The 27714-nt window shown below is 38.5% G+C and overlaps 1 protein-coding gene across 1 annotated transcript; it reads left to right on the plus strand.

Moving 5' to 3' along the window:
- Positions 1-27368, plus strand: cped1 (cadherin-like and PC-esterase domain containing 1). The gene is made up of 21 exons (XM_087786893.1): positions 1-761; positions 4825-4984; positions 6552-6646; positions 6720-6780; positions 6849-6927; positions 8551-8698; positions 8775-8905; positions 8989-9061; positions 9678-9797; positions 10230-10334; positions 10417-10511; positions 10575-10609; positions 10671-10857; positions 12107-12275; positions 21198-21297; positions 22810-22946; positions 23013-23233; positions 23294-23395; positions 26229-26316; positions 26397-26543; positions 26752-27368. The coding sequence occupies exons 1-21, from the start codon at positions 510-512 to the stop codon at positions 26968-26970; spliced, it is 2724 nt and encodes a 907-aa protein (XP_087643019.1). The 5' UTR covers positions 1-509; the 3' UTR covers positions 26971-27368.
- Positions 27369-27714: the final 346 nt, after the last annotated feature.

Genomic DNA, 27714 nt, shown 5'->3' on the forward strand with positions numbered 1-27714 from the left:
TGTTTCATGTGAGGGCGAGCCAGACCCGGGGCTCGAGTGGTCTGGTTTAGAACGGAAATAACATTTTTTTTCTCTTCCCCTGCTCCTGGTGTAAGTGGAACCAGATGTCTGCGCTGCTTCTGACCCACACACAACTTCAATCTCGACTTTAACTTGGAAAAACGACAAAAAACTTTCCAGCCTCTCCTTTTGTTCAAAAACCTCCGGCGAGAACCTATAAGCGGTACCGTTACTTTTTTGGTTTTGCGCGACTCAGAAGCGAAACCGTCGCTCGAGATGAGAAGATAAAGTTCAAAGGAGAAATGTGAACATATTTTTTTTGGGGGGGGATCATCTGACGTCACTGAGGAGGAGCCGGACCTCTTACTTTTAGAGAAATGTTTGTATCTTCTGGACTTTTACTTCCAGAGTCACGATCTAGGTTTTTTATGAGGCAGAAGAAGAGGAGGATGAGGAGGGTCAAGGTGATGCGGCTGAAGGGACCAGGAGGGATGTGAACTCGGACCATCATGCGGTTCCTCCGGGCTGCTGCTGCGGCCGGGCTCCCGCCCCTGTTGCTGCGGCTCCGCCGCCGGAGCTTCGCGGCGCCGCTGCTGCTGCTGCTCGGGCTCGCCGTGTGTCTCTTCTACCAGAACACCTTCGTCCACCGGGTCAGGTCCGGGAGGAAAGAGCGACCGGTCGCGGGGAGATGTGGATCCGGAGGAAATCTGGACGTGGAGGAAGAGACCAAGAAGTTCATCTCCAGCCTGGAGGCTTTACAGGTAAATGAACAGGTGTGAATCTAAAGGAGTGAACTTTGCCCTTTTTCTTGTCTTAACATTAAACTATTCTTCAACTTTTAAATATTGTTCAAACAAATCAGGAATACGGCATTTTTAAGACAATACAGTCGTCATGACAATTTTTATTACATAATAATGTAGTTATTACTATCATCATCAGTGTGTTTAATGTTCATTTAAGCACCATCTGACAGGTGACTGTGGTCATATAAATGACAAGACTAACTGTTATTCTATAACTGTCCTCCTGGGAAGAGGAACACCTTCTTAAATATCATGCTGGTGTTGTTTGACGGACTCCATTGACAGTTTAGTAAGGTCAGGCAGTTGAACCACATTCATTCCCTTTATGGTGCTGTTGGTAGTGTGACCTTGTTATATAAGATATTTCACATTTTAAATTATATTGTAACGATTCACTGAATGTAGGTTTAGCAATTTTGGGTAAAAAAAACAACAACCCAATATGGCTCATAAATGAGCTGCTTGGCAGAGGTCTGAGCTCCAAACTGAGTAATTGAGAATGCCAGTGTTAAAAAAAAGTTATATTGACCCCAGAACTACCAAATCATAAAGAATTTCTGAACCACTTCAGAGTTGAGGGTCTGGATAAGCTTCAATAATACCCTGAAAGAGATTGTTCAGTCCAGTAGTTTTCCAAGAGGAAGCTGTAAGGGTGGATCCAGAGAAGGTGTAGCTTCCTGGGACTATTGTGTGTGGACAGGAAGTGCAGAAAAATTTGGTCTATAAAAAATAAACGTGGACTGTTACACAAATGTCTGTTTTGAAAAGTCCCCAAAAGGTCAAAGATGTTAGTATACTTGTCTGGAAAAACCACTAGACTAGACCAGGCCTTAAACCCTGGACACTCATGCGAAAAACTACAACAATTCAAGCGTATTTCTCAATCCGTGGGTTTGAGACCCAAAAGTTGGCATTTATCTAAGAAAAATAATACTATACTTTTACATTATAAAATTGTAATTGAGCTGATATTTTATGTACAATTTGATGTTAAAATCACATTTTAGACAAGTTGAGAACTACTAAGGAAGGGGTTTAAATCTTCATTTAAAATGGTTCCTATTGTGTATATTTTTCGTAAAACTGTTCCTTCTTTAGATATAAATCACACATCCTTTGATTTGTTGATAGATTTAATAAAGTTTTTCTGAGATCTTGATGTTATTGTTACTCAAGAATGCTGCAGAAGCAAAAGTTGAAATAAACTAAATTAGTAAATAAGTAAATTAGTCTCTTAGGAGATCTTTAGATTTATCTACAACTGTAGCTTGTATGTATCACAGATCTTTTCAACAGCAATGTGTCAAAATAAAAATAAAACAAGTTGATTTAGTGTGTTTACATCATGCTGACTTGACCTTTGTCAGGACATTCATTCATTCATTCGTTTTCTTCCACGAGACTGGAGCCTATCCCAGTATCATAGGGGGAGAGGCAGGGGACACCCTGGACAGGACGCCAGTCTCTCGCAGGACAAAAAGACATAAAACCATTCAAACACACTCTCATACATACAGACAATTTCCCAAAATGACTTATTACCAAACAAGATTTATTGTTAGTTTTAAAACGTCAAGTGTGATCAATTATTTTATTGAAATATTATATATTTAATGTAATAATGTATTTTACTAGAAACATTTGATGAATATAAATTGATTAGAAATGTAAATTAAACACAGAAAAAGAGAAACTATTTAAGATAATGTGGAGTCATCATTACAAGCTAGCATTAGCACTATCATTAGCATTTCCAACTCGTAACACAGGAGACACTTTTTCACAATAGACATAAATCCTTGTTCTCATGTTTAATTAAATTCCCTTCTAATTGTTTTTAAAATCATCCAAAGAAGTAGCTTAAATATATTCTTGAAAAGCCAAACTATTTGAAGGTCTCAATATTGTCGTTTGGTTAAATCTCATCCACAAGTTTGAAAAGCTCTTGTGGGCCACATAAACTGAATTGGCTGGCCCTGTTTTGGCCCCTGGGCCTTGGGTTGATATTCTATATTTTCACAGTGAAACCGGTTTTCCTGAGTACACATCGTTGTGTGTATTAAACACAATGTTATTGATTTACTTGCTGATACTAAACTCTTCCTCAGTCACAGACTCAACTCTAAACTTGATTCGTCTGAAAAACACGCCGTCCACATCATATTGACTTGTCTTCTGGCTTCGCTCTCACATATTTGGGTTCTTCCTCTGGCCAAACATCTCCAGTGTCAGACCAATACTTCATTTTGCATTTAGACACGCTTTAAAACCAGACCATCGTTTGGTTCCCTTCATCCGTGGGAAGAAAAGAGAAGAAGAACGGCTGCCGGGTCAAGGAGTCATTGTTGTTGTATTTTTAGACGAGTTCAATGACGGCTTTTCTCCGGGAGGTGTTGTTTTACCGCCGCGTGATTGACAGCCGCGCGGACCAATCAGGTGTGAGCGTGCGGGGGTGTCATGTGAGTGCGAGCATGTGTGTGTCCGTGTGTATTTTAGGACGGACTGTCATGTCGCTAATAGAAATGTTAGTGTCTGTGATGGCTCGTGTTCCCGAGGGATGACTGAGTGTAAACACGCAGCTGATAGTTTCACTGCTAACAACACACAACTGGAAAATGGACACACAAGTGCGCACACGTTGTTAATCTGTTGAGATTTGAGGAGGCTCTTCTGGACCCACTCTGGAGATTTTCACTGCATCATTTAACACAGCATAAACATCACAAGTGATGTTGCTACACAAACGGAAGTCGACCCCGAACAGCTGCAGACTTCAGACTCCAGTTTTAAATACATTTGATTTTACTGTTGGTATTATTTTGTGCAGTCACACAAATTCTGGTACACTTCTTTTGTGTGTGAGGCTTTGTGTGCATGTGTGTGTGTGTGCCTATGTTTGTGTAGGTATGTAAGTTTGGTTTGTCTGTGTGTGTTTATGTTCATGTATGTGTGTTTGTGTCAGTGTGGATATATGTGTGTGCATATGTTTGTGTGCATGTATGTGTGTGCTTTTGTCTGTGTGTGTGCATGTATGTGTGTGCGTTTGTGTCAGTGTGCATGTACGTGTGTGTGTATGTTTGTGTGCATGTATGTGTGTGTGTGTGTTTGTCTGTGTGTGTCTGTGTGCATGTATGTGTGTTTGTTGTTGTCAGTGTGCATGTATGTGTGTGCGCATGTTTGTGTGCATGTATGAGTGTGGGTTTGTGTCTGTGTGTGTCTGTGCAGGTTTGTGTGTGTATGTGTGTGCGTGTGTTTGTGTCTGTGTGGATATGTGTTTGTGTGCATGTTTGTGTCTATGTGCATGTATGTGTGTGCGTTTGTGTCTTTGTGAGTGTGCACATGTGCTTGTGTGTGTGTATGTGAGACAGTGTGTGTGTGTGTGTAATTTGGGTATTTGTGGGCATGCATGTGTGTGTGTGTGTATATGAATGTGTGCATGTGTGTGTTGCGCAAGCCGTTGTGTGCATGAGTGGATATGTGTTAGTGATTGCGGGTTTGCATTAGTGTGTGCAAGTGTGTGTGTTTGCATGAGTGCGTACATTTATGTCTGTTTATATGTGTGTATGTGTCCAAGTGTGTGTGTGTGTGCAAATGTATGTGTGAATGTGTGCATGTTAGTTTGTGTGTGTGTATGAGTTTGTATCTGTGTGTTTTTATGTGTGAAAATGTGTGTCTGTATGTGTCCAAGTGTGTTTGTGCAAGCATTTGTGTGTGTGTGTGTGAGAGTGTGTGTCTGTGTGTCCAAGTGTGTTTGTGCGTGCATGTGTGTGTGTGTGTGTGTGTGTGTGTGTGTGTGTGTGTGTGTGTGTGTGTGTGTGTGTGTGTGTGTGTAAATGGTTCTCTTCCCTCAAAGGAGGAAACAGGTCAATGTTGGGAAAACTCAAACTCAGCCAAGTTGAGCTGTGAACGGAATAATAACACAATCTCTGGGCATTTCTGGGCAAGTCTCGGGGCGATTGAAACACAAACTATGGCTGTCAGGATATTTTGAAAACCATTTGTGTTCCTGTCTCTCCAGAAGACGCCCAGTCCTCGTCGCCTGGCAGTGGTTCTGACCGGTCGCCTTCCCAACAGCGACACAGAAGTCCAACTGTATCAGCGGGTTCTGACCCAGATGGGCTTCGATGTACAGCTGTCCAGATACGCCGAGACCAGCAGCGTTCTGAGATCCAGACAAGGTGACAGACGAGAGTCCACTTCACACGGCACCAGACACGTGGCGACGGTGACTAGATGTTCTGATGTAGTTCGACCGGACGCGTCTTTGTTCTGGACTTGTCGGTTCTCGTCTTCTGAGTTTCAGTACAGTATTGGTCTTGGCACTAGTTTCTCTCTGTGTTGATACACACAAAGTTGAATAATAGTACAGAGCCAATAGCAAACTAACAGATTTTAAATTTCTTTATAGTCGATCCAATTGTGTTGAGCTGTCGTTGACTCGGCACCGATGCGACCCAAATGTTCAACTGTTTGTTGAAGTACCAGACGAAACATCTACGAGCAAAAAGGAAACGTTTGACATGCAGCACAGAACCTCAGCTCGTCTCCAAAAGTCATTGAACCAACAGCCTTTTTCTTGGAGGCAGCAGAAGAGCGTGTTGACTTAAGTCACGTGACTTTAAGTCCAGTCTGATGAAATGACTTGAATGAATCTTATTAACCATGGAGGCTAAATAAGTTCTAGTTAGTTAGTTAAGATCACAACGTCTTTACCAGAACTTCAAAGTAAAATCTCAAATTTTAAATGAAAAAAATAAGGTTTCTTATCAGTTAGAAAACAGTGCTGAAAACTACATACTTGTCATTTAAACAATTACATGTTTAAATACTTTCTTTTATTGTCATTGCACAGAAAACACAGCAGTGAAACTGGCAACAAAATATCGTTGCTTGGCAACCGTTAAAAACACAGCAGGATGAATGAATATATAAAATAAGTTAAAAATAGTGCAGTATAGTATAAACACAATAAATCAATAACGTTTAAAATATTGCATATAATACATATTATATAATGCTCATTATTATACACTAAATTAATGAAAGAATATTGTTTGACTTCTTATGTTTTCTGAATCTCGGGTGTTTAGAACATCCTCCCAATTCCAGCTGACAGCTGATACTCCTGAGCAGGTGAACGGAGGGGGCGGGGCTTAACAAAAGGCTGCTCACAGCAGGAGGTCGACAATAAAGAGACACAGTCGTAAACTTAACAGAGCAGCTGCTGTTGTTTTTTGAAGAGTACAGGAACAACAAAAAAGAATGTTCCAAAAAAAACAACACACTCAGACAAACCGTCATCTACAAAAAATATTGAAATAATACTTTAACTGTTTTATTTGGATAGATATTCCTGAAGCAGATCTTTAATCATATCTTGTGTAACACAGTCTCACAATCCATTGTTAAAAGACTTTGTTTAATGAGTGTCTGGCTCTTGGACGTGAGCAACACTTCACTCTCCAGCCCGACATGTGCTGCTGGTAAAAGCGACTGCATGTGGTGAAGAACAACACGGCGTTTCCTGGATCAGCGTGTTTCTGCCGCGGCCATGTTTTGACAGGCCACTTCCTGCCGTGACACTTCAGGCGCAGGAACAGTTGTTCTGGGAACAGATTGAAACCGACGACGTCGTGCTAGTCACAGACCGAGCGCATCTGCTTTTTCATCCTTGTTGTTTGCAACGAGAAGACTTCATCATCCTGCAAAAAATCCTCTTGATTGACATTGTTTCCATGGCGACAGATGAGAGCCGGTGGAGCCTCCTGGTGTGCCTGAGCGGCGCCGAGAGCAGCTGTGTGAGGAGAGTCTCCTTCGCTCACCTGCAGCGCCACCAGCAGGTGAGTAAGACACGTACTCTGTACTGCAGCCAATCACAGACGAGACCAGCCCAGTTATTGTGTTGTGTGACAGGTGAACCTGTGTCCCGGACTGAAGGGGGCGCTCTCCTCTGTGCTCGACTGTTACCTGGCAGGTACGGTCCGAGAGTCGATCAAGAGTTCATTTCACTGGACATTGTTTTTAAACATGTTTTCCAAGCAGGACCAGAATCACAGACGATGCCCGTCGCATGCAGATCGACCAATCAGACGACGACACTCGCTATCGAATCAGCTGCCAGGTGTGTACGTGAATTCACCGCAATATGTAAATATTACCTATATTAGTTTAGTGTCAGGTAGCATTAGCAATTAGCTTATGGATCCTTGAAGGTTTATTCTATCTATATAAACCCAAAAGGGAAATCATTCAATTGACTAGTTATTTCATATCTGATCAGCATTCTTCACACACATAGGAAGTTTAAAAAATATATGATTTAATTAATAATTTCTCAACAAGTCTATATTGAATTGTTGTGATATTCTGTGGGATATTAGTCTTCATCCTCTAGATCTATGGCAGTCATTGATCGTGGATGAATATTGATTTATATCTTCATAAACATGTAATCTTGACATAAGAGTCATAGCGGAAATATTATGTTTTAATGATCAATTTATCTAAAGTTACGAATTCAAACTCTTTAACAATATTTAATGATCTGAGATCTTTCAATTGGCTGAAAATCTAAATTTGTTTTAAACAATCAATGGATATAGAAAAAGATGAATGAACTAATAAATAATTTAAAAAAGGATTAGCAAACGTGGATTTAAACAGTATGGAGTACGACCGTGATAATAAAGGATTACAAGGAACATGCAACTGATTCAATGCCCCTTATTCTAAAATCAGGCGTTTATTTCCTCCTATTGAATGGTATTTGGGGGATTTACCGTAAAGTTTAGCCAGAGCTCTCCAGATTTTAAGTTTGGCTCAAGAGTAAAGAATCCAGAGCGACGGCGTTAGACAAGAGGTGCTGTAATGACTGATAGACCCGCCTTTTCTTGCTTCTGATTGGTTAGTATTGCATCAGGATTTCCGTGATTAGCTAGATTTAAGTAAACCAAACAATGTGTATTATGCTGAAAATATAAATATTGATTATTAAATGGGTCAATATAAGTGTGAGAAAAACAGATCATACTTTATTTAAGGCCAAAATGTAGTTCTTAAATATTCTATTGTATTTTTCTTAGTCTTATCTCTTTTTTTATATGATTGAGATTAAAACAGTTTCTGGTCTTAATTTTATCCGTAGATAAAGTCCATACATCTTTCCTTCACCACACAAAACTCTGTTACTTTGTTGTTAAAGTCAACCTTATTTTCTTTAGTATGAAATAAAAACCCTTACAAACAGTAAACTTCAATTTTTAAAGACATCAGTCAGCCGGCAATTTATCTTCCTAAGGGGCCACATTTTATTCAGTTTCTTCTTTAAGGGGCCATCAAACAAAAATAAATGAGCTAAAGGTATACAATTCAGTAGTAATATCGAGCTTAGTATGCTAATTGTATTATTATTATATACATGAAAATATATTTTTGCATGTTTTTTTCTTTTTCATAACAACACTTTTTTTCCCCAAAATATTTTTTAATGTTCATTTACATCTTTTTGTGCAGCAATACATGCTAGTTATAAATCAAAAGCCCTATAATAATATGAATTAATAAAAATAATTAAATTGTTAGTTCCTACATGATCATTGACCTCATGGGGGCCACAAATTACAATGTTGTGCAATCGAAGAAGTACAATTAAATATAATGGCATATAAATTGAAAGAAAGAATAAATAAATAAAATAAAGGATATAAAATATTATCAGTAAAATTAAAGACTATTGTGCTGATAGTCCACTTCCAGATGGAGATGCATGTCCCGGCCTGGTTGCCATGGTGAATGCTTACATCGTGGTGACTTCGATAAAACCTCTGACCTCCTTCCTGCACGACATCGCCGTGGTAACAACAGGTCAGGAGAAGAGAGGACGAGCAGTTCAGGTACACATGTGTTTATAAATATGAGGGAAACAAGCAGCTTCACACGCTCTGGTCTCACTGGTCTGTTCTCCCTCAGCTTCTCAGCTTCCTGAGGAAGCAGCTGGGACCACAGATTTCCCATAAGGCTTTGGGACACGTGAAGAGGGTGATAGGTCAGGTGCTGCAGATGGCAGTGACAGCCAATCACAGGGCTGAATCGATGAACAGGTGCTTGAGTCAACTTCAATTCACTGTTTAAAAAATATGTTTCTTTGGACTTCATTAATATCAAGTTGTAATGTTTGTTGCAGGTGTGTTTTATGTTACCAGCTGCTCACCTTCACTCTGCTCTTCAATGGTTCCATCACTCCTGCCATCACTCAGGTGAGACTGCAGCCGTGGATCTATGACATGAGGTCCGAAAATGATATGATTATATAGAAACTTCATGAATAAATGTTAAACTCTGAAGACATTTACAAACTCTTTATGTGCATTTACTTACCCACAAAATACATTTACTAACTGACAAAACAAATCATTAAGCAAATTTACAAACTCACAAAAGTAATATAAAAAGTCTTGAAACTAATTTACAGACTCAGAAAAGTAATATAAAAAGTCTTGAAACTAATTTACAAACTCACAAAATAAGTTTCCGAACTTGAGATTTTAATCGTAATAATTGTATCATCTATTTTGATGACCTCCATCTGTTTGTTTGTTTCGCTTTCTGAGATGTATCTAGGTATTTAACTGTACTTATAAAAAATGACGACTATTATCATCATTTTGTAGAAACCGTCAGTTTAATCTTTATAACATGTATTTCAATGTCAATGTATACTATTAACATGGGGGAAATAAGTCATATAACATATATTTTCATTTATTTTTGTCAGTTCATTGTGTTAGACTCTTATTGAAAGTATAATGAACGATAGAAAAATCAATTGAATCAATAAGTTGTTTGTTTAATAATTCGTCTTCCTCTCATCAGGTCAGTGCTGACTGGACCTTCTCCTCGCTGCGTGACACCTTTGACCAACAAATCACTAAAGATCAGATCCTGGAGGACACGCTTCACTTCCTGTTGTCTTCAGGTGCTCCAGTCAAACAGGTGAGAAAAAAACTGACCCTTAATACCATAACAACCAAGAATACTCTAGAAGAGGCGAATTGAACGATTCACATCTGATTCGGTGGATTCAACAATATTTAGACTTTAAAGTTATTTATCATTCATTATAAAAAAAACGCGCCAAACAGACCGAAACGCTTTTTTTATCGCCACCAGATGGCGCCATTGTACCAGTGCCTAATTGTAGCAGACAGACTTACGTTTACGGTTTGTGGTAAATGAACTTCTACAAAATAGTTGCTGTTATACTTCTGAAAAAATTGTATCAAATTTCAAAATTCCCTTTAGATTTTTTAAATACACACCACCAGAAAGAAAGAAACAGACATTTAGTCTCCATTTAACTGGAGAGGAAGAGAAAACTAAAAACAATAAAGAAGATTATCATTATGTTTGACAAATGTCTCTCAGTCCGGTAGCTGCGTCTGGATATCTGGAGTCTGCCTGTCAGAGGAAGATCTCGTTCTGATGCTTCAGCTTCGGCAGCTGGAGAACACACAGACCTCTTTTCAACTGGTGAGAAGCGTTTATATTTCAGTCTCCGTCTGTGTAAACATAATGTGCTTTGATTATTTTCATGATTTCATGTTTGAACCAGGTGAACCCTGACATTTACGCCTCCTCCTCCGGTCTCCCTGATCTCCTGGTGACCGTCATCTGTCACTATGAGAACCTGAGCAGTGAAAGAAAGAGGTGATGAAACACAATATCTTCCCGTCACTGAAATCCTGTATTAAAGCGGTTGGTTGGCTGCAGGTTAACCAGTGTGGATCCAGAGGACGCTGCTGCAGGTACGAGCACGTTTGGATCCGTGTCAGGAGAACCTCTTGATGATTGCTGGTGTCTCCTCAGCGGCCTGCACGGACCCTCAGCTCCGCCAGATCTACACCGATCCGGCCCTGGTCCTGAACCCGCCCTTCAGCCCGCAGGTGAAAGAGTACCACGCAGAGGTGACCTTTGACACGCTCATGATTCGGATTCGTCCCGAGCCCAAAGACTCCGCTTGCAGGGTTCACCTGGAGGACCGCCGCGGACCGAGGTGAGCTCTAGTCAGGAGCTGTTGAGACACTGCTAGTGAAGACATTTATGAACGTTTTTGACATTTTTTCCGGTGGAAGAACTTTCTCAACACACACTATAAACACCTATTAAAACAGTGAACTCTTCAATCTAAATAGACTTGTACTTCCTTCTCTCCTAAATCTAGCCAGATTATTTTGTTGTGGACACCAGTCTTGTCTTTACTGTATTGACTATATACTGTTTATATACGTATATATTGACTATAGTAGTCTCCCAGTCGATTCTATGGCTGTAAAATTGTTGTAAAAATGTCCTATAATTTAATGTTTGTTGTTTTTCTTGTCCAAAAATGAAGTCATTATTAACGGATTGTGAGTAGAACTGCTCAACACTTTAAATTGGGGAACAAAATCCCATTTCATTCATGTGAATGTTTCAACTTTATAACAGATAAAGTCTTTGTCATGCGTAAGCAAACTGAAATAAAGTATGTTACATCGGGAAAAATATGAATAATATATAATAATAATATATAATAAAAATAAAAATAAATTATGTTAATAAACTAATTTATTTTTAGATATTTATATATATTTTTCAGACATTTAAATTTCTTTTTTATTCCCCTTTTTCTCCAAAATCAGGTGCAGAATCCTTGATATACTGTAACAGTTTTGTGATTGATAATGAGCTTAATATAGAAAAAATGTAGTCATTTCACTTAAAAATAAATTTGTCATATAAAAGTACACTTTGGTGGTTAGGAATTCAAAATATGGGCAGATTAGTGGTTAATATTTCATCAGGAAACTGCACTAAAGCAAATTAATATTATATCCAGCACATGACAGTCGAAGTCAAGTAGAATGTTATGACGTTCCTGATGATCAACATCCCGGCAACATCGATGCAAAACTGTTGACAGAAGTCCATCGATCAAGTATGATCACTAGGCAACATATTTCCACGAATGGTGTGAAATAAGATTCACACGATACACGTTACAGATGTTTCCTGAGCTTAAACTGAAACTAGTATTTTATAAATTCGTTTTTTAAAATTATTTTCTGACTCACTGTCCAGTGCTTCTGCATTAGATGTGAGCGCTTTCAGAACAGAGTTAGAATTTCTTCATCGCACCAATGGAATCCTGTGTAACTCTTGATGCATGTGCAGGAGAATCTGCTCTGTGTTTAGGGGGCTCCGACTGCACTGGAGATTAATTGATCAAGCTATACCATCATCATCGTTTTCTTTCTCCACAGGCTGATGAACGCTCCTGTGGGTCTGGGTCACAGCAGGATCAGCATCTTGGTGACGGACTCGACGGTGCCGGAGCCCGTGATCATGAGCGTGTACACCGTGCACATCTACCGAGAACCCCGGCCCAGCCTGCCCATGTTCGGGGAGCATGTGATGTGCAGCTTCCTGCAGGTCAGTCACCCGATACGTCGATGTTGCCGTGTGTCGGATCGGTTCCAGGCTCGACGCGGGTCATCCGGCGTGTTCGCTTCGGAGTGATATAAGACACGGTATATATCACATCCAGATCCATGTCGTGACTCCTTCAAGAACATCCATTCTCATTTACATGATCCCCGCGGACACGGAGAGGCACATTCTCAAACATGTTTCTAGGAACATCAACGTTGTTATTGGATTCCATTACAGCTGTTTGGTTTTAACACCTGACTGGCATCTGAGGCGGAACACGCTGGAGAGATCTGGGTGTGAAGGTATTTGCCAGTAAAAGCCACGTAACGGTCGTTATAAGAACGACCTCTGACAGAGCGCTAAAAGGTCCTGTGAACACGCCAGGATTTATCGTGTTGGACTTTCAGCTGAGGGGCGTCCAGAAGGCGACTGGCTTTATCAAGATGCTGAGCGGCGTCTACTCTGGGTCTCCCCGCAGGTGAAGTTAGAGTAGGAACACATATTTCACCTATTCAGACTCAACCAACACAAGCTGATTTGATGATCATAGACAAAAGAACTGCTGAAAAGAAGTGAATTTGAAAAGTTGTCTCTAGATTTGCTGGATGGAGAAATGGTTAAAATGGAGTTTGCATATTTGGAGATAAGAAATAACTATACTATATTATTCCTATATCAATATTCCACAGTGCTGTACCAATTTAATTTGGCTTTCAGATCATATTTTATTTTATTCATATTTCTATTGTAGTTTATATATTCAATGATGTGTGTGTAAAATAAAGTTATTTATTTATTTAATTTTTCCAATTAACAACAAATATTCCCATAGCTTATTTTGGAGTTGCAATTAAACTTCCAGCCACTAGATGGCGTTGATTACGTCCTCCACAGCTAAAGAAACTATTATATCCTGCGAGATCCTGTCTAACTGAGGACGAGAGGATACAGTCGACTCCAGCGGCTGCTTACAGTTTTTTTTTAAAGAACCCAAAAGAGGGTGGAACCATCACAAGTTCAGTGTCTCCTAAAAATAGTTTCACAAACTATGCAAGCGTGTCGAAATGTGTCGACCCAGACCAAATATGTAAATCGTGTCGTGAGCTGAATAAATCATACACATTATTTCCACTGAAATCACGGAAAACTTTTGAGGTTTTTTTTATTAGTAACCACTGACGTAGTCGTTCCTAAAGAGTGACGATCACACGTCCAGTCGTTCATTCGTCGACCTCGAGGGTCACATGTGTCCGAGGTGAGACGCAGGTTTGTGACTCTCGGAAACGCAACACTGTGAAATTCCAACAAGGTTTTTTTTTTTTTTTAATCTGCTTCGGATAAATTCTGGTTCTTTTTTACTCTGCGGAGAAGAAGGGTGGTGGGACTTTAATTTGTTCCTTCTGTCGACCTCTCGCTCCGATCCAGCTGCAGATGCTTGACTGCTCATCACTGTCACGCACGTTCCTCACTTTTAAATCATCGCACAGTTTCATGAGCAAATCGCTTCGATTCGATCACCGACGGATGGAATGACATCAGAGACTTTGTCCACGAAGTTTATACATTTTCACCTTGGTCGAAAATCACATGTATTTTAACACGTGATAAACATTATTGATAGATGTTAGGAACATCAACAATCAATATTGTAAATGAAAATGTGAGGGGATTTCTTGAAAGCCAGAACGATTTCTTACAAAAACAGTTCTGTTTGAGGTTCAAAACACACCGAAAAACATATTTACCAGAGGATTTAAATGGAGACTGACATATCACGTGTTTGTATTTATAGATAGACATGCATGCATTGGGTCTTTATCAAATTATCAGCTTTCAATCTGCAGATGTTTAGATTTGTCTTCAACTACCGTTACCTTCACTTTTTAAGAGGTTAGTTAGAAACATGATCCAAGTAGGGATTTATTTCTAAGGTTGAAGTTAAGCTTCTGCTAGAGGTTTAACCGGAGATTCATTAAATCTTAGGTTTGGTTTTTAAAAAGGAGGAAAACATCAGGCGAGGGTGGGGACGCATCGCAATCAGAGGAGCTGTAGTTACTTTACTTGGTGAGTAATCATCAATAATTTCATGTTTTTGAAGAGTAGTTTTTTGAGAGTATACTGTGTGAGAACTTGGAAACCGTGAATATCAGTTTGGGAAGTGTTGATAAAGAGTGCGAGGAGGGATTATGACGCATCAATGATACGATGCAGCGACTCAAGCTGATTTAAAAGCTGATGTTTGGACATATTTTGGCTTTAGTTCTATCAATTAAAACCGAAAAAAATGGGGACACAAGATGTCACTAAAATTCAATGTTCCCTAAAATCATGGAAGCGTACCGAAATATATTGTATTTTATTATGAGCTGAATATATGGTATAGTGGGCTGAACATTTCCTCTCACGTGCATTGTGAGCTAAATATATTGTGTCAAATTGTATCTTAGAAGAATATACAGTATTTTGAACCTGGAAAATATTGTATGGTATCGTGAGCTGAATATATCGAACCGACTTGTATTGTAGATTAGTTTACAGTACTGTGAGCTGAAGAAAATACTGTATTGTATCGTGATTTTAATATATTGTATCGCATCGTTATCGCAATATATCGTATCAAACTCATCGTAGGTGAATATACCGTATCCTGAGCTAAAAAAATATCATCGAGCTGAAATGAATTGGATTGTAACGAGGGCTGAATATATCGTATCGAAGGCTGAATTATAGTATTGAATTCTATCGTAGATTAATTTACTGTATCCAATCTGAAAAATACTGTATCGTATCATGAGCTGAAATATATTGGATTGTAACAAGGGTTGAATATATTGTATCGAATACTATCGTAAATTAATTTACCGTATCGTAAACTGAAAAATATCGTATCGTATCATGAGCTGAAATATATCGGATTGTAACGAGGGTTGAATATATTGTATCGAATTCTATCGTAAATTAATTTACCGTATCGTAAACTGAAAAATATCGTATCGTATCATGAGCTGAAATATATCGGATTGTAACGAGGGTTGAATATATCGTATCGTATTCTATCGTAGAATTAGTGTGATGAGCGCTGAAGAGTTAATTGATACACATAATAATAAGTATGAATAATGAGAATGAAGAAAGGAATAAGGGACCTCAGGAAGCTGGTCCCGATGGTGAACGTTTGTTAATGAAACACTGCAGATAAAAATGTTACGAGCTTGGGTCGATCCACTTGACTGGACATTTGCTGTTGTTTCACTGTGGAACGTTTCTTTTAAGTGTCCAAAATGAAGAGCCTCGATCTCCAAAGACTGCGATAATGACCTGCAGCTGATGATCAAAGTGCGAGGCTGTGATGAACAAGAGGCTTTGTTTAACTATGTCAAGGGTCCAGATGTGTATCCATGTCGCTAAATAGCCTCAGATCTAATGTCTCCAAATGAGTTTTCCATCTATTGATTTACGTCATCATCGTCAAGGGTTCCGAACGCAGACTCCAGGGCTATTTCGCAGGTGCAGCGCCGCGCTCACCTGTCGTTGACCCCCCACCTTCTCTGATCAGCCAACCAAGTCTCGAGAACACTGGCGTCTCACAGGAAGATCTGTCGAGCTTTTATGTCTGTTCAAGTGTTTGATCGCGACAATCAGACAGTGAAGTCGACCATCATGTTTGTGCCAAACCCATGGAGGAATTCCGAGATGAAGTGGATACAAGATCATTCTCTCTGATGCAGTGAAACAATATGTTGATTATTCAAACATGTCCAGACTCCCATCAACCTCTTCATATCTCAAATATCACCAAACCAACATAAAAGTCAGTATTATTGCGGAGAGGTAGACGTTTTATTTACGTGTAAAACGTTTATAAAGTTAGGTTAGGTTAGGTAGAACTTTATGGATCCCTCAGGAGGTCTCCTTCTGGGAATTGCTTTTTTCCAAATAGACACAGCAATACAGCAATTATTCATAAAAATAAAAATAAGAACAAGAACAAAGGGAAAGAAAGAGAAAGAACAAGTTTTTCTGAAAGCAAAAACTTCACCATACCACTTGAAGTGTTTCTTCTACCTACTTTTTGCATCATTTATCGGTTCAAACCCATAGTTAATATAGTTTTTTTGGTGGGAAATATACGTTATATTTGAATTTTGGTCCATTTCTATATCACGAGGATGAGGATGATCGCAGTAAAATAGAAATATACCACGCTGGTGTAAACATTTCATAACAATATTAAGTTTAATTTGTATTAACCACTTACCCATACTGTAAGACCGGTCCGTTACTTGAAATTACCTGGTCACATGACTTTTTGAATTGTCGCATTCTAATGTGAAATAAAAAAAAAAGGGTTTCATTTTGATTCTTTTCAATGTGGAAACTTAAAACCCCAATTAAAGCAATATTTGAGAGGTTTTTTTTATGTGTGGATTTTTTAATTTGGGGCTTTAATGGGCAGGTCATTATTGAATCCTTAAACATTCTTAAAATGCATTACAGTCATAGATCTAAAAACATTTCCATGATGAGTAAATGATCAAATTAGTTTAGAATGAGGAAAAATCTACTTGTTTAAAAAAGTAAGTAAGTAAGTAAGTAAGTAATTTTTATTTGTATAGCGCTTTTCTAGACCAGGGTCACAAAGCACTTAAACAATCAAAACAATATTCAATAAAGTATATACTTTAAAGATCAAGATAAAACTGATTAACACAATCCCAGTAGTGGAGCTAACAAACAAAGAGCTGTTGCAGATTAAAGTTCCACTTCAATTTGTTTATGTAGCAACTTCGGAAATAGATGTTTTACTTTGGGGAATAATGAGTGTAAATACATAGTATTTTTTTCAATTTTTGTTGATTGACAAGTTGATCTTAATTGCATTTAAAGGGTATTTTTTTAAACGTTTTTTTATACACATTAGGCTGTAGTTAGTAATTAGGCTCCTAAGCTTTGGAACGATCTTCCTCTCTCTTTGCGCTTGATGGAGTCTACTGACTCCTTTAAGAAACATCTTAAGACGTTTCTATTTGTTCAGGCTTTTCCTTGAATTTCTCGAACTCCTGTGTTGTTCTCAGTATTATCTTGATCTTTAAAGTATGTACTTTTTTGAGTATTGTTTTGATTGTTTAAGCGCTTTGTGACCCTGGTGGTCTCGAAAAGCGCTATATAAACAAATATTACTTACTTACTAGTAAGCCTGTACGTAGAAGTGTTTCAATTCAAACTTGATGGTTTACACTGATAAGCCAATACACGAAAGTAAGTGACTCTGACCAGACAAGAAACAAAAACAGAAAGAGTACAACAACAAAAGAATCTAAATAAAGATCAATGTTGAAGAAATACTGAGTGTTGGTTTCCTAACCTGACAATGAACAACTATTTATAGTAAAACAACATTAATCCGGTGATTCAATTGAATTAAACCAGAGGTCAGTTCGGTTTAAACATTAAAACCAGGTTTCCGTCATATATGAGAGAAAATAGTTTGAAGAGCATTTTTAAGAGAGCCAATTGAAAAGCTGTCAGAGTCGGCCGTCTTAACACAGAAAGCTCTGTGAAGTAGACTGAGCGACACCCAGGGGCTGAATCTGATAATAAAGTCCAGCGTTCACGTACTAGTCTCGCTGGATCAGTGCAGCTGATTTAAAAAAAAAAAAAATGATTAAACGAGGATAAGCTGGTGGAAATGAATATGTTCAATTTAATGGGACAAATGTTCATGAGTCCAGTGCACCTGATAGTGTTTAGACCTTGACCACACGTCACTGGTTTAACACACATGGTGCTTTTGTTAGTGTTACACAGTGACGTGTGTAGACTCGCTGTGTAGACCCATTGTGTAGACTCGGTGTGTTGACTCGCACAGATCAGCATTTTGTTGCGAATATCTGTGCGTGATGTTGCATAAATTCACTCATAACCATAGAAAAAGAAATGGAATTCAAAGCAGTTCTTAACATATTCATATCTACTCAAAATGTGTGATCCTGGCAACACATCTATCTGTTCACATGCATTTTTATTAATTTTATTATTGACATTTTAGCCTCAATACTTTAAACTATGTTTGTAAAACTTCTCTCTGGAATGTTCAGTTCCCTGTCAGCCAAGCTATTCTTTTTGTAATAACGAATCATGAACTTTTTTTAATCTCTTATATAAGTTATATATATATATAGAAGATATGGTATTTACTTGACCCTTATATTAACATTTGTTCTTGCTATTGCTATTACAGAGAAATTGTTTCTTTATGTGACATTGCAGACAACAGATGATATCACCCAACCTCCTGCAGGAGCCAAGGTCTCAAGCTTGTTAACATAACTACACCCACTCTTCTGTTATTGGTCAAGCATTGAGTTTTATCACCACAAATCATCAATCCTAGAAATCTCCATCTCCAAGGTACTCGTTGTATAAACAAAGCAGGGCGTGAATACAGCTGGCTGGAGAAGCAGTGAAGACCATTATTACTTCAGGATGGACACCGCTCTCGTAACCTTTTGATCGCTGAGATTTCCGACGGGGGAGAACTTTATAAAGTAATAAGTTCAAAACATGGTCATGATGAGAGACTTACTGCATCTTGGAGAGAAAGACTTTAACATTTTAAACATGTGAGCGAGTCAGGAGAGTTGAGTTTCAACATTAGTTGGACTTTAAATTAAATAAGATAATCAAAATTCGAGTTACTTTTTTGATGAAGGCATTGAATGAAATCAATGTATGCATGAAGCGGCGTGTGTCTTGTCTGCAGGATGGTGAAGATGGATAATTCTGCTGTATAAATATGAAACCTTGTGCTATCTCAGGGTCATGGTGACCCGTAGGCCTGAAAACAAATGTGTTTGACGTATCCATTGTGTTGTCTCTGACCCAGAGATAACACAAAAGTAATGTTTTACCACCTCAGGAATAAATCCTGCTTATCCCTTTCTGTTCATGTGTATCTTGCATAATGTTAAAAAAAAAGTTTATTAAGAGAATTTCCATTCTTCTAAAAACCCTGGGTACCTCTGGGAAACCATGGCCTCAGACTTAATTCTGATCTTCACAGCTGCAACTTTGATTATTGAAATCAAAGCCTTCCTAATGAAGAGGATTCCTCCCGATAGGATCGTTCTCACTCAAAGTGCGTCGACGTGATCGATCCGTTGTGTCGCTGAAGAATGCATCAATCAGAATGTGCTGCTGTGCAGGAATGAAAAACAGCTTTCATGGTTTTCATAAATAGAAGAGAGTTCTTTGACCTCCGGCTCCTGATGCTCTGAAGAGACGGACCTCTCCATTTGTTTATCATCCATAGCTGTCAGAGGGAGCAAAACAGTAAAGTTGATTTGTATCACCGCCCGTCTCACCATCTGTTTCCGTCCGAGCGTTTTCACCTCCTTAACTTGTGCCGGTGTGTGTCGGTGTGTGTCGGTGTGTGTCGGTGGGCCCGGCCCCCGTTTGAAACGTCCACACCGAGCTCAGGTACGAACAAGAAAATCCCTGTTAAGTTTTCTTGTCGCACTTTGTTGCAAGCTGCGTCACCGACGTGCAGAATTTGGTGTTGCCACGTTGGAACCTGGCAGCCGCAGAAGAAGAAGAGGAGTGTGTGTTCAGACAGATCAGAGGGTGTGTGTGCGCGGGGTGCCGCGCCGGAGCCTCTGAAGTCCGGGCCAGACGTGGCGGCTCCCACGGGGCCTCGGTGCTAAGTCGGCCAGGTTTGTTTGACCTCTGACTTGCCGTGGCTGACGCAAGTGTGCGGTCAGGACGGAGCGAGCTTGAAGAGATGAACACTGCTTTGATATGGAAACGAAACGACCATTACTACAATGGACTGTAGGTTTTGATGTTGATACCATTACCCTAACAGCACCAGTTCTGACTTGATCGAACATCTTAAGACATTTTTATTTGTGCAGGCTTTTCCTTGGTTCTCTGGAACTCCTGTTTTGTTGCTCGATGTTACCTTGATCTTTAAAGTATATATTTTATTGCGTATTGTTTTGATTGTTTAAGGGCTTTGTGACCCTGGTCTGGAAAAGCGCTATATAAATACAAATGACTTACTTATACAACACAGACAATGGAAAGAAGTCATCATTTTACTTTATACTTCAATTTTATTTTGGACAAGGTTTGCATGTTTTTCAATAGGTTTTCGTTTCGGTTCAGCATGTGTCAGTTATTTGTTTGGTGTAATAGTATTGGGGATATGTAGAAAAGACATTTGTACAACACTTAAAATAAGCAGGAAAATGTGTTAGCTACTTATAATATAGATACAGAGTTTGGTCAGTCCATGTACAATGTAAATAAGTAAGTAAGTAATTTTTATTTGTATAGCGCTTTTCCAGACCAGGGTCACAAAGCGCTTAAACAATCAAAACAATACTCAATAAAGTATATACTTTAAAGGGCAAGATAAAACTGATAACACAACAGGAGTTCCAGAAACAATTGTCAATAAAGTCTACTCTAATGAACAATTTTTAAGATAAGAATATTAGTAAATTTACTTCGTGGTTGTTTAACCAATAATATTCTACTAGAAACTTTTATATAAACCGAGTCATCAGTGTTTAATTCAAGTTATTTTCTGACATATAAAACATTTTTCTAAGCCGCCACAATCTCATAACATACCAGAGAACGGAGAAGGAATTCAAACCAGTGTTTTTTCAGTGAAATATGTCATGTCGCCGACGAGAGGCTCGATATGGCTGATGAAGTGGTTTCCCTGCTGAGATGATGAAACATGTGGAGAGATTTATGGTTTCAATCTTTATACACAATAAACCTTTGAGCCAATTCAATTCTTTTTTTGTTGGTTGGAAATAGTTCTGTGCTCGTGGAAATCCTTTTACGCTTCAGCTGTAAACATGTTTTTTTAAATGACATGAATGAGCCGACAATCTGTCTGTGTTTCAGGACTGTGGGTTGCTGGTTCTGCCGGGTCGCTCTTGTGGCCTCCAGCCTTTCACCGACTCTCTGAAGCCACCTGAGGTCTGCCGTTCAGGAGACCAGCCAGGTTTGTCTCGTCCAAGTGTTTCAATTGAGTGTTGATCGTGTCATTTGAGGGAACAGGTTTTACATGAATAACCTTGTTTACGTCCTAGAACCTTTACAGGAAGTACTTTAGTTCTTAGGACTATCCTCTCCATTAACTGCTGCATTAGTTAGAAATTGGAGATTGATCCTGATTTGAAAAGTGAAACCGATTTGGAGGAGAAACAAGCTGCAGTTCAGTGGGCTTTAGGCCGACTACAGAATGAAGAGAAAGACATTTGCACTCCCAACCATAAAAAAAAAAAAACGAACAAGCCATTATTAAAATATTTACAGTCTGGTTGCGTTTTTATCGGCCAATGATAAAGCAGCCTTTCTTAACTTTGTGTCTTGACCAAAGTCCGTCTAAACCCGGAAGATGGTCACGACTGCAGATAAACAAGAGGGTGATGTAAAAACAATAATAATTCTATTCATTTATCTTTATCAGGTCCAACATTTGAAAGCCAGGAATCACACCTGCTATATTTGTATTGCAAATGATCCCATTCTAATATTTTACATTTTGTTTTTTAATATTTTTATTTATTTTCTAACTTCATTCATTTTCTACTCACACTCATGTCGACTAAGAGTTGGGATTATTTTCAGAGTACTTTTATTATTTTTTACAATTTATTTCATTTTCTTCTGAACAATTCCTCTTGTCTTTTTGGACGAAGATAAAGACGAAGACAACCGAGCTCCAGTCACTACATTAAAATTGATTTACATTTTCACATTAATCCGATTAATCTGAAAATAATCCCAACCATTGGTCAACATGAGGGTGAATAGAAAAGAGTGAATATTGGGGGAACTTTCCCTTTAAGTTTGTCGAAAATAATCCGGGCAGACGTACATCTCGACATCGTACATGCATTCACAATTTTTCGCCCAGAAATCATCTGTGGCCCTCGAACAGATTCGATGTGGACCTCTTTTATTTTTTATCAAAAATTGTAAACCTATTTTCTAAATGCATTTTTTTTCTTTAACTTTCTGTCCCTTGAACAAGAAGAACTGTCTATATATCTGTTGGTCGATGTCAGTTCAAGTTTAAAATAAAACGTTAACTTGATGTTCCTGTTTGTCTGCTTTAAAGCCAGACTATAGGTACTTTATATGAGTAAAACGATGTCTGGAAACTGAAGTAGTAGGTACATCATAAGAAAATATCTTCAAACACTCATAAGTTCTATAAGCACTGCAACAGTTGAAGCAGTGTTGAAATTAATGGATTTACTGAGTTTGTGGGTGACATGTTGTTAGGATGAGAGCTGAATAAAAGTTTGACAACATACAGTTCTTAGATGGTGGGAGGAAACCAGAGTATCAAGGTTCAAGCATGGGCATAACATATAAACTCTGCAAGAAGTGCTGAACTGGGATTGAACCCATGATAAACCCGGTCCCTGCTGTACACGCTCTCAGTAAATCCATCTTTAAAGAACATTCCCTCCATCATCAATTCCGTTTGTCTTGCTGGTCTCAGGTCAGTGGGTGGTCCCTTGCCTTAGCTGTTCCGACAACAGAACCTGTGATTGGAGAGAGGTCGCCTGGCAACCAGATGGCTGTGAGCATCCTGTAGTGGACCCCCCACTGCTGCAGAGCTGCATGATGGATCGGAAGGTGAGGACGTGCAACTCAATACATCATCAATCCTCAACGTTCCTCAACGTTCCTCCTCGGCTCCAGCTGTTGTTCATCGGAGACTCCACCAATCGTGGGATGATGTACTTCTTCATGGAGCGGGTCAACTCCAGCCTGGCGGACTGGGGGAAGGCCCACGATACCCTGGTCTACGGGGAGCTGAACGGAGGGAGGACATTCGTCAGCTACTCCTACTATCCTCAGTTCTGGCTGGAGAAGAGCAAGAGGCCCACGTTCCGCCAGGCGCTGCAGCAGCTGCTCCGCAGGTGAGGACAACACGCTCGTCCAAGCTGATGATTCTCCGGTGATGACTGTTGTTGCAAAAGGTCGCGACCTTTGGTGAACTCCGACCAGACGGTGCTGGTGGTGGGAGGAGTCCAGTGGTTGAACACGAACCACCTCAGGACCATCCATGAGGTGCTGAGCAGGTCAGGAGAGGCTTTTGGTTCCAAATCGTCGTGAATCGCTGTAATAAATATAGTGTTTATCAGCCTATATGTTTATTAGATTTTCATTTGAAATGAGAAAAAAAAAGTTTGATTATCATTTATCTAATAATCCCAATCCTAAATAATCTTATTTATTAGGGCACTTTTTTCCTGAGTCTGATCTGTCAGGCAAAGTTATCTCCTCTTATCTCTAACTGTTCATTTTCTTAGTTTAATAAAATGTATTTCCAAGTTGACCTTATGGAAACTACAGAATTTTGCTGAGAGGTACACATTCGAACTCCTAATGATGATTCATCAATTATTTGGCAGGAGTTTTAAACTCAATCGTGTAAAGGGCCTCTATGTTCACACGAAACTGAGTCACAGGCCAAATTAAATGTACTAACTAATGGCCATCCCATAAAAAGAGTTGATACAAGTCAGATTTTTCATAAATTTGTCCTAATGAATGATTGATTTTTAACATCTATGCAGTTATACAGACTTTTTCTAATTCTCTCTATTTCACATAAATTCAAGACATGTTCTATCTTTTCTTGCTATTAAACTAGTGAAGCATCAGTTAGTATCTCTAACAATATTTAATTTTAATTTTTTATATTCAAGCCCTGTGTTTCAGGGTTTTTTCTTTAATTAAGACATAATGATTCTTTATTTATAATTAAATTTTCAAATGAAAATACAAAAAACATTGAGAGAAAATACAGTCATACTTGTTTACCAGAGCGACAAGTTTCTCTACTAAAATAAAAAGTTAATTCACTTGCAAATCAAGTTATTTAAAATTCTTCACTGGTCATCTATAGAGAATGTGTCACAAAATGAATCAAAGATAAATAAGATATTCACTAATTATTCAACATTATTGTGTGGCCGTGAGGCAACAGTTGAAGAAAAGTAAAAAACAAAACTGTATTTTTCAGCTTCATAACATAATAGGAGTTCTGAAGTTACATGATATATCTTCTCAGATCTTTAAGGAGAAGCTTTTATCCAAAACAACTGCGCAAATCAAAGTTTCTAACGTCGAGTGATCACAGTCGAGTGACCTTATTATAACCTTATGATGATTTAAAGTACTTAGTTGACTAGTTAATGTCCAGATCTTTATCAACTTTGGTAAGACTCGAAATGGCTACTGCACTAAAACTGAAACTAATATTTCTAATCCCATGGTTTTGGGTGATACTTAAAAACAAAACCGCTCAACCAGCTCTACTAAAATCACTTTTACATTCACTTGATAAACGCAAAAAACATACTGCAATACTTTCCCTCGATCTCATTCCCTCTTTGTGAACTCATCGCTTCAGCTTATTGGATTCTATTCGTCACACATGCACACACGAAACATCAATGGGAAGCTCAATGTTCCTGCTTTTAGAAACATTTTTCTATCGTTATTCCGCTGCCTCTCGCCCAATGAAACCGGGATAGGCTCCAGTCTCCCCGCGACCCCAATAAGATATAAACAGGTAGAAAATTAATGAATGAATATTGAAGCGATACACCTGCAGGAATGTGTTTAGAGGTTCCTACTATTTTGCAAAGCACCTGTCTAGTCCTACAAGAAAGTAAATAAAGGGTTAACTACATTGTAGTCATGTTTTTTTAAATAACTGTGTTCCTGCATTGTTTAGCCCTCTCTTTTGAACATTACTTGTATCAAATCTCCTCAATAAAGTCCTTGTTTATTCTGTAAATTAACCTTTATCTAAGAGCCCTGTTCTCCAGGGCCATGTTCTGACCCAGTCCTGGTTCAAATAATGAGAGAAGCTACTAATAACTTTGTATTTACGATTCATTTCACTTCAATTTGCTGATCCTCAGGGTAGAATAAAGTACTTAAAATGAGCAACTACAGAAGTAATTGCTCATTTGCAGAGCTTCTCTGTTCGTCAGAGAGGTGCAATAAAGAACCTATTCTTGCAAGACTCAATCATCATCGGCTCATAAAACTCAAACAGGAGCCACATTTTGTTTTTAATATCCAAGTTCAAAACGAAGAACTATTCCCCGCTCTGAGTTATCGCTCTGCTCTTTTACAACATGTATTACGCTAAATGTCCTTGGATCTTCAGCGGTTGAACAAACCTGCTTTTCACACTTTCGAAAAATAGTCTGTTTTGTTAGAAAAGACAAACTTGCGTCACACGCAGGATCATAATCTGTTACCAGGAAAATTAAATCAAATAAAAAAACCTACTAATGCAGTGAAAAAACAAGGTCAGATGCTGATCAAAGAACTACCTATCAAAGAATAACCTTTAGTTAAAATGTCGTGATGATCATATTCGTGGTACATTACACTGACGGTTCTATTACAAACGGTAGCATTGAGAACAAACATCTGAACCTCTTTGTTAGAACTAATAAAAAATAAATGAAACATTTAGTATGTATGTAAGTAAGTAAGTAAGTCATTTTTATTTATATAGCGCTTTTCCAGACCAGGGTCACAAAGCGCTTAAACAATCAAAACAATATTCAATAAAGTAAATACTTTAAAGGTCGAGATAAAACTGATAACACAACAGGAGTTCCAGAAAATCAAGGAAAAGCTTGAACAAATAGAAACGTCTTAAGATGTTTCTTAAAGGAGTCAGTAGATCCATCAAGCGCAAAGAGAGAGGAAGATCGTGTTAAAGTCGTAGTTGTTTGGTTCTTAGATGGCGTGGGATTGGAAGAGGTTGAGAAGGCGATAGGAGTGCTTTATTTGTAATTGTACGGATCAAAACTAATTGTAAAAAATGGTATTTAAATAATATATGTCATAAATTATCGGAACTCATTTGTCCGCTCACACCAGGGAGTCTCTGGGTCGGGTCCAGGTGCTGGTCAAGTCTCTCGGAATGGGATTTCATCTTCATGTGGACGGAATCCGATCGCTCAGTCTGGTACGAACTTCCAGCTTCACACGCTCAGGAGAAGATGTTTGAAAAATAATTTAAAAAAAAAAGGCCATTTCTTCCAATAGAGTGAAGTTCAGGATCTGCACAGAGAGAACGAAAACATCATGGCCACTGCGAGACATCTTGGCTATGAGGTCATCGACACGTTCGGGATCACGATGGGCCGATACAAAGAGTTCCTGCAGGGCAGATGCGCCTGCCACTTCCATGAGGTTCGTATCCATGCACCAGCACACTTAGAATCTCCATACGGCTGACTAAGGCAAACTTTTAAAGCCTTAAACGTGCAGGTATTACTTTACCTTCTAATGTGTTTAGACCTTCTTCAACATGGTGTGTTCTGAAGGGGTTAATGTTTCTCCGTGTCAACACAAGAGCCATCTGTTCATGGATGATACACTGTGTTTTGTTCTCGGTTAGGTGGAAAGGTTATCTCCCTCCGGTCCCTCAGATGACACTTTATTTCTAACTGGATCAGAACGCGGCACGAGTAAACTGGACGCGGCCAAGGAGGCGGACTCTAGCGTGTTCTCCTATCATGTGAGCGGTCCCGTGAACCAGGTCTACTCGGAGATTCTGCTGAGCCGCCTGTGTCCTCAGCCCCGCCGAGGATCGCTGCGTAATAATACTGACCTTTAATGTCACAGTCACTACATTTTTTTAAACATGTATATTTTCATATCTATATTTATATTTATCTGCAAATTTAAAAAGCCAAAGACTTAACATTATGTCTTATATTTGCTTTTATTTTTCTACAAAATGTGCCTTTATATCTTTACATGCTGGTCAAATGAATGTCTACGAAGAAAACAATATAGAAGAATATATTTAAGTATTTTTTATAAAATATAACCCTAAAAAAAATAATGTATTTTATCTCAAATGTAATTTTACATTTCACAAGTATGTTAAACAAATGTTTCTATTCTTATATTGAATGTTTATTTGAATTGTAACAGTTTTTTTGTTGCACAGAAGCTTGTGTTTCGTCTCTTTCATGTGATAATATTCTGCTTTTTAAGGATTTTGATAAAATAAAAATATTTTGAACACTGTGACTTATTGCATTATTAACATGTATAATCCCATTTTCAATATGAGGTGTAACTATGCTGAATAGAAAAAAATGTGTGTTTTTTTTAATGTTTTCTTAATCTTTTTGCAACTTTTGTTGGAATGTTTGTCTTCTATTATTGCATTTGTTCATTAGGAGAATGAAACTTTCCATAGGTATAGTATTTTTTTTTAGTTTAAATGAACCCTTTTTTAAATCCTAAATTGTTATGCATTGTTCTTTGCCATATATTTCACTCACACTTAAAAATTGTTTAATTTGAACCATATACGGTCAAAATGACTCAAAAGTATATAAAAGTACCT

The sequence above is a fragment of the Callionymus lyra genome, chromosome 3 (genome assembly GCF_982586985.1).
Source record: "Callionymus lyra chromosome 3, fCalLyr1.hap1.1, whole genome shotgun sequence".
Classification (NCBI taxonomy): domain Eukaryota; kingdom Metazoa; phylum Chordata; class Actinopteri; order Syngnathiformes; family Callionymidae; genus Callionymus; species Callionymus lyra.

What these genes read in the sequence shown, in the direction of transcription:
- cped1 (XM_087786893.1), top strand. Translation starts at nt 510, where the DNA reads ATGCGGTTCCTCCGGGCTGCTGCTGCGGCCGGGCTCCCGCCCCTGTTG. An exon ending in CACAGACCTCTTTTCAACTG is followed by an intron (nt 10,335 to 10,416) that starts GTGAGAAGCGTT and finishes TGTTTGAACCAG; the next exon opens with GTGAACCCTGACATTTACGC. An exon ending in CCGTTCAGGAGACCAGCCAG is followed by an intron (nt 21,298 to 22,809) that starts GTTTGTCTCGTC and finishes TGCTGGTCTCAG; the next exon opens with GTCAGTGGGTGGTCCCTTGC.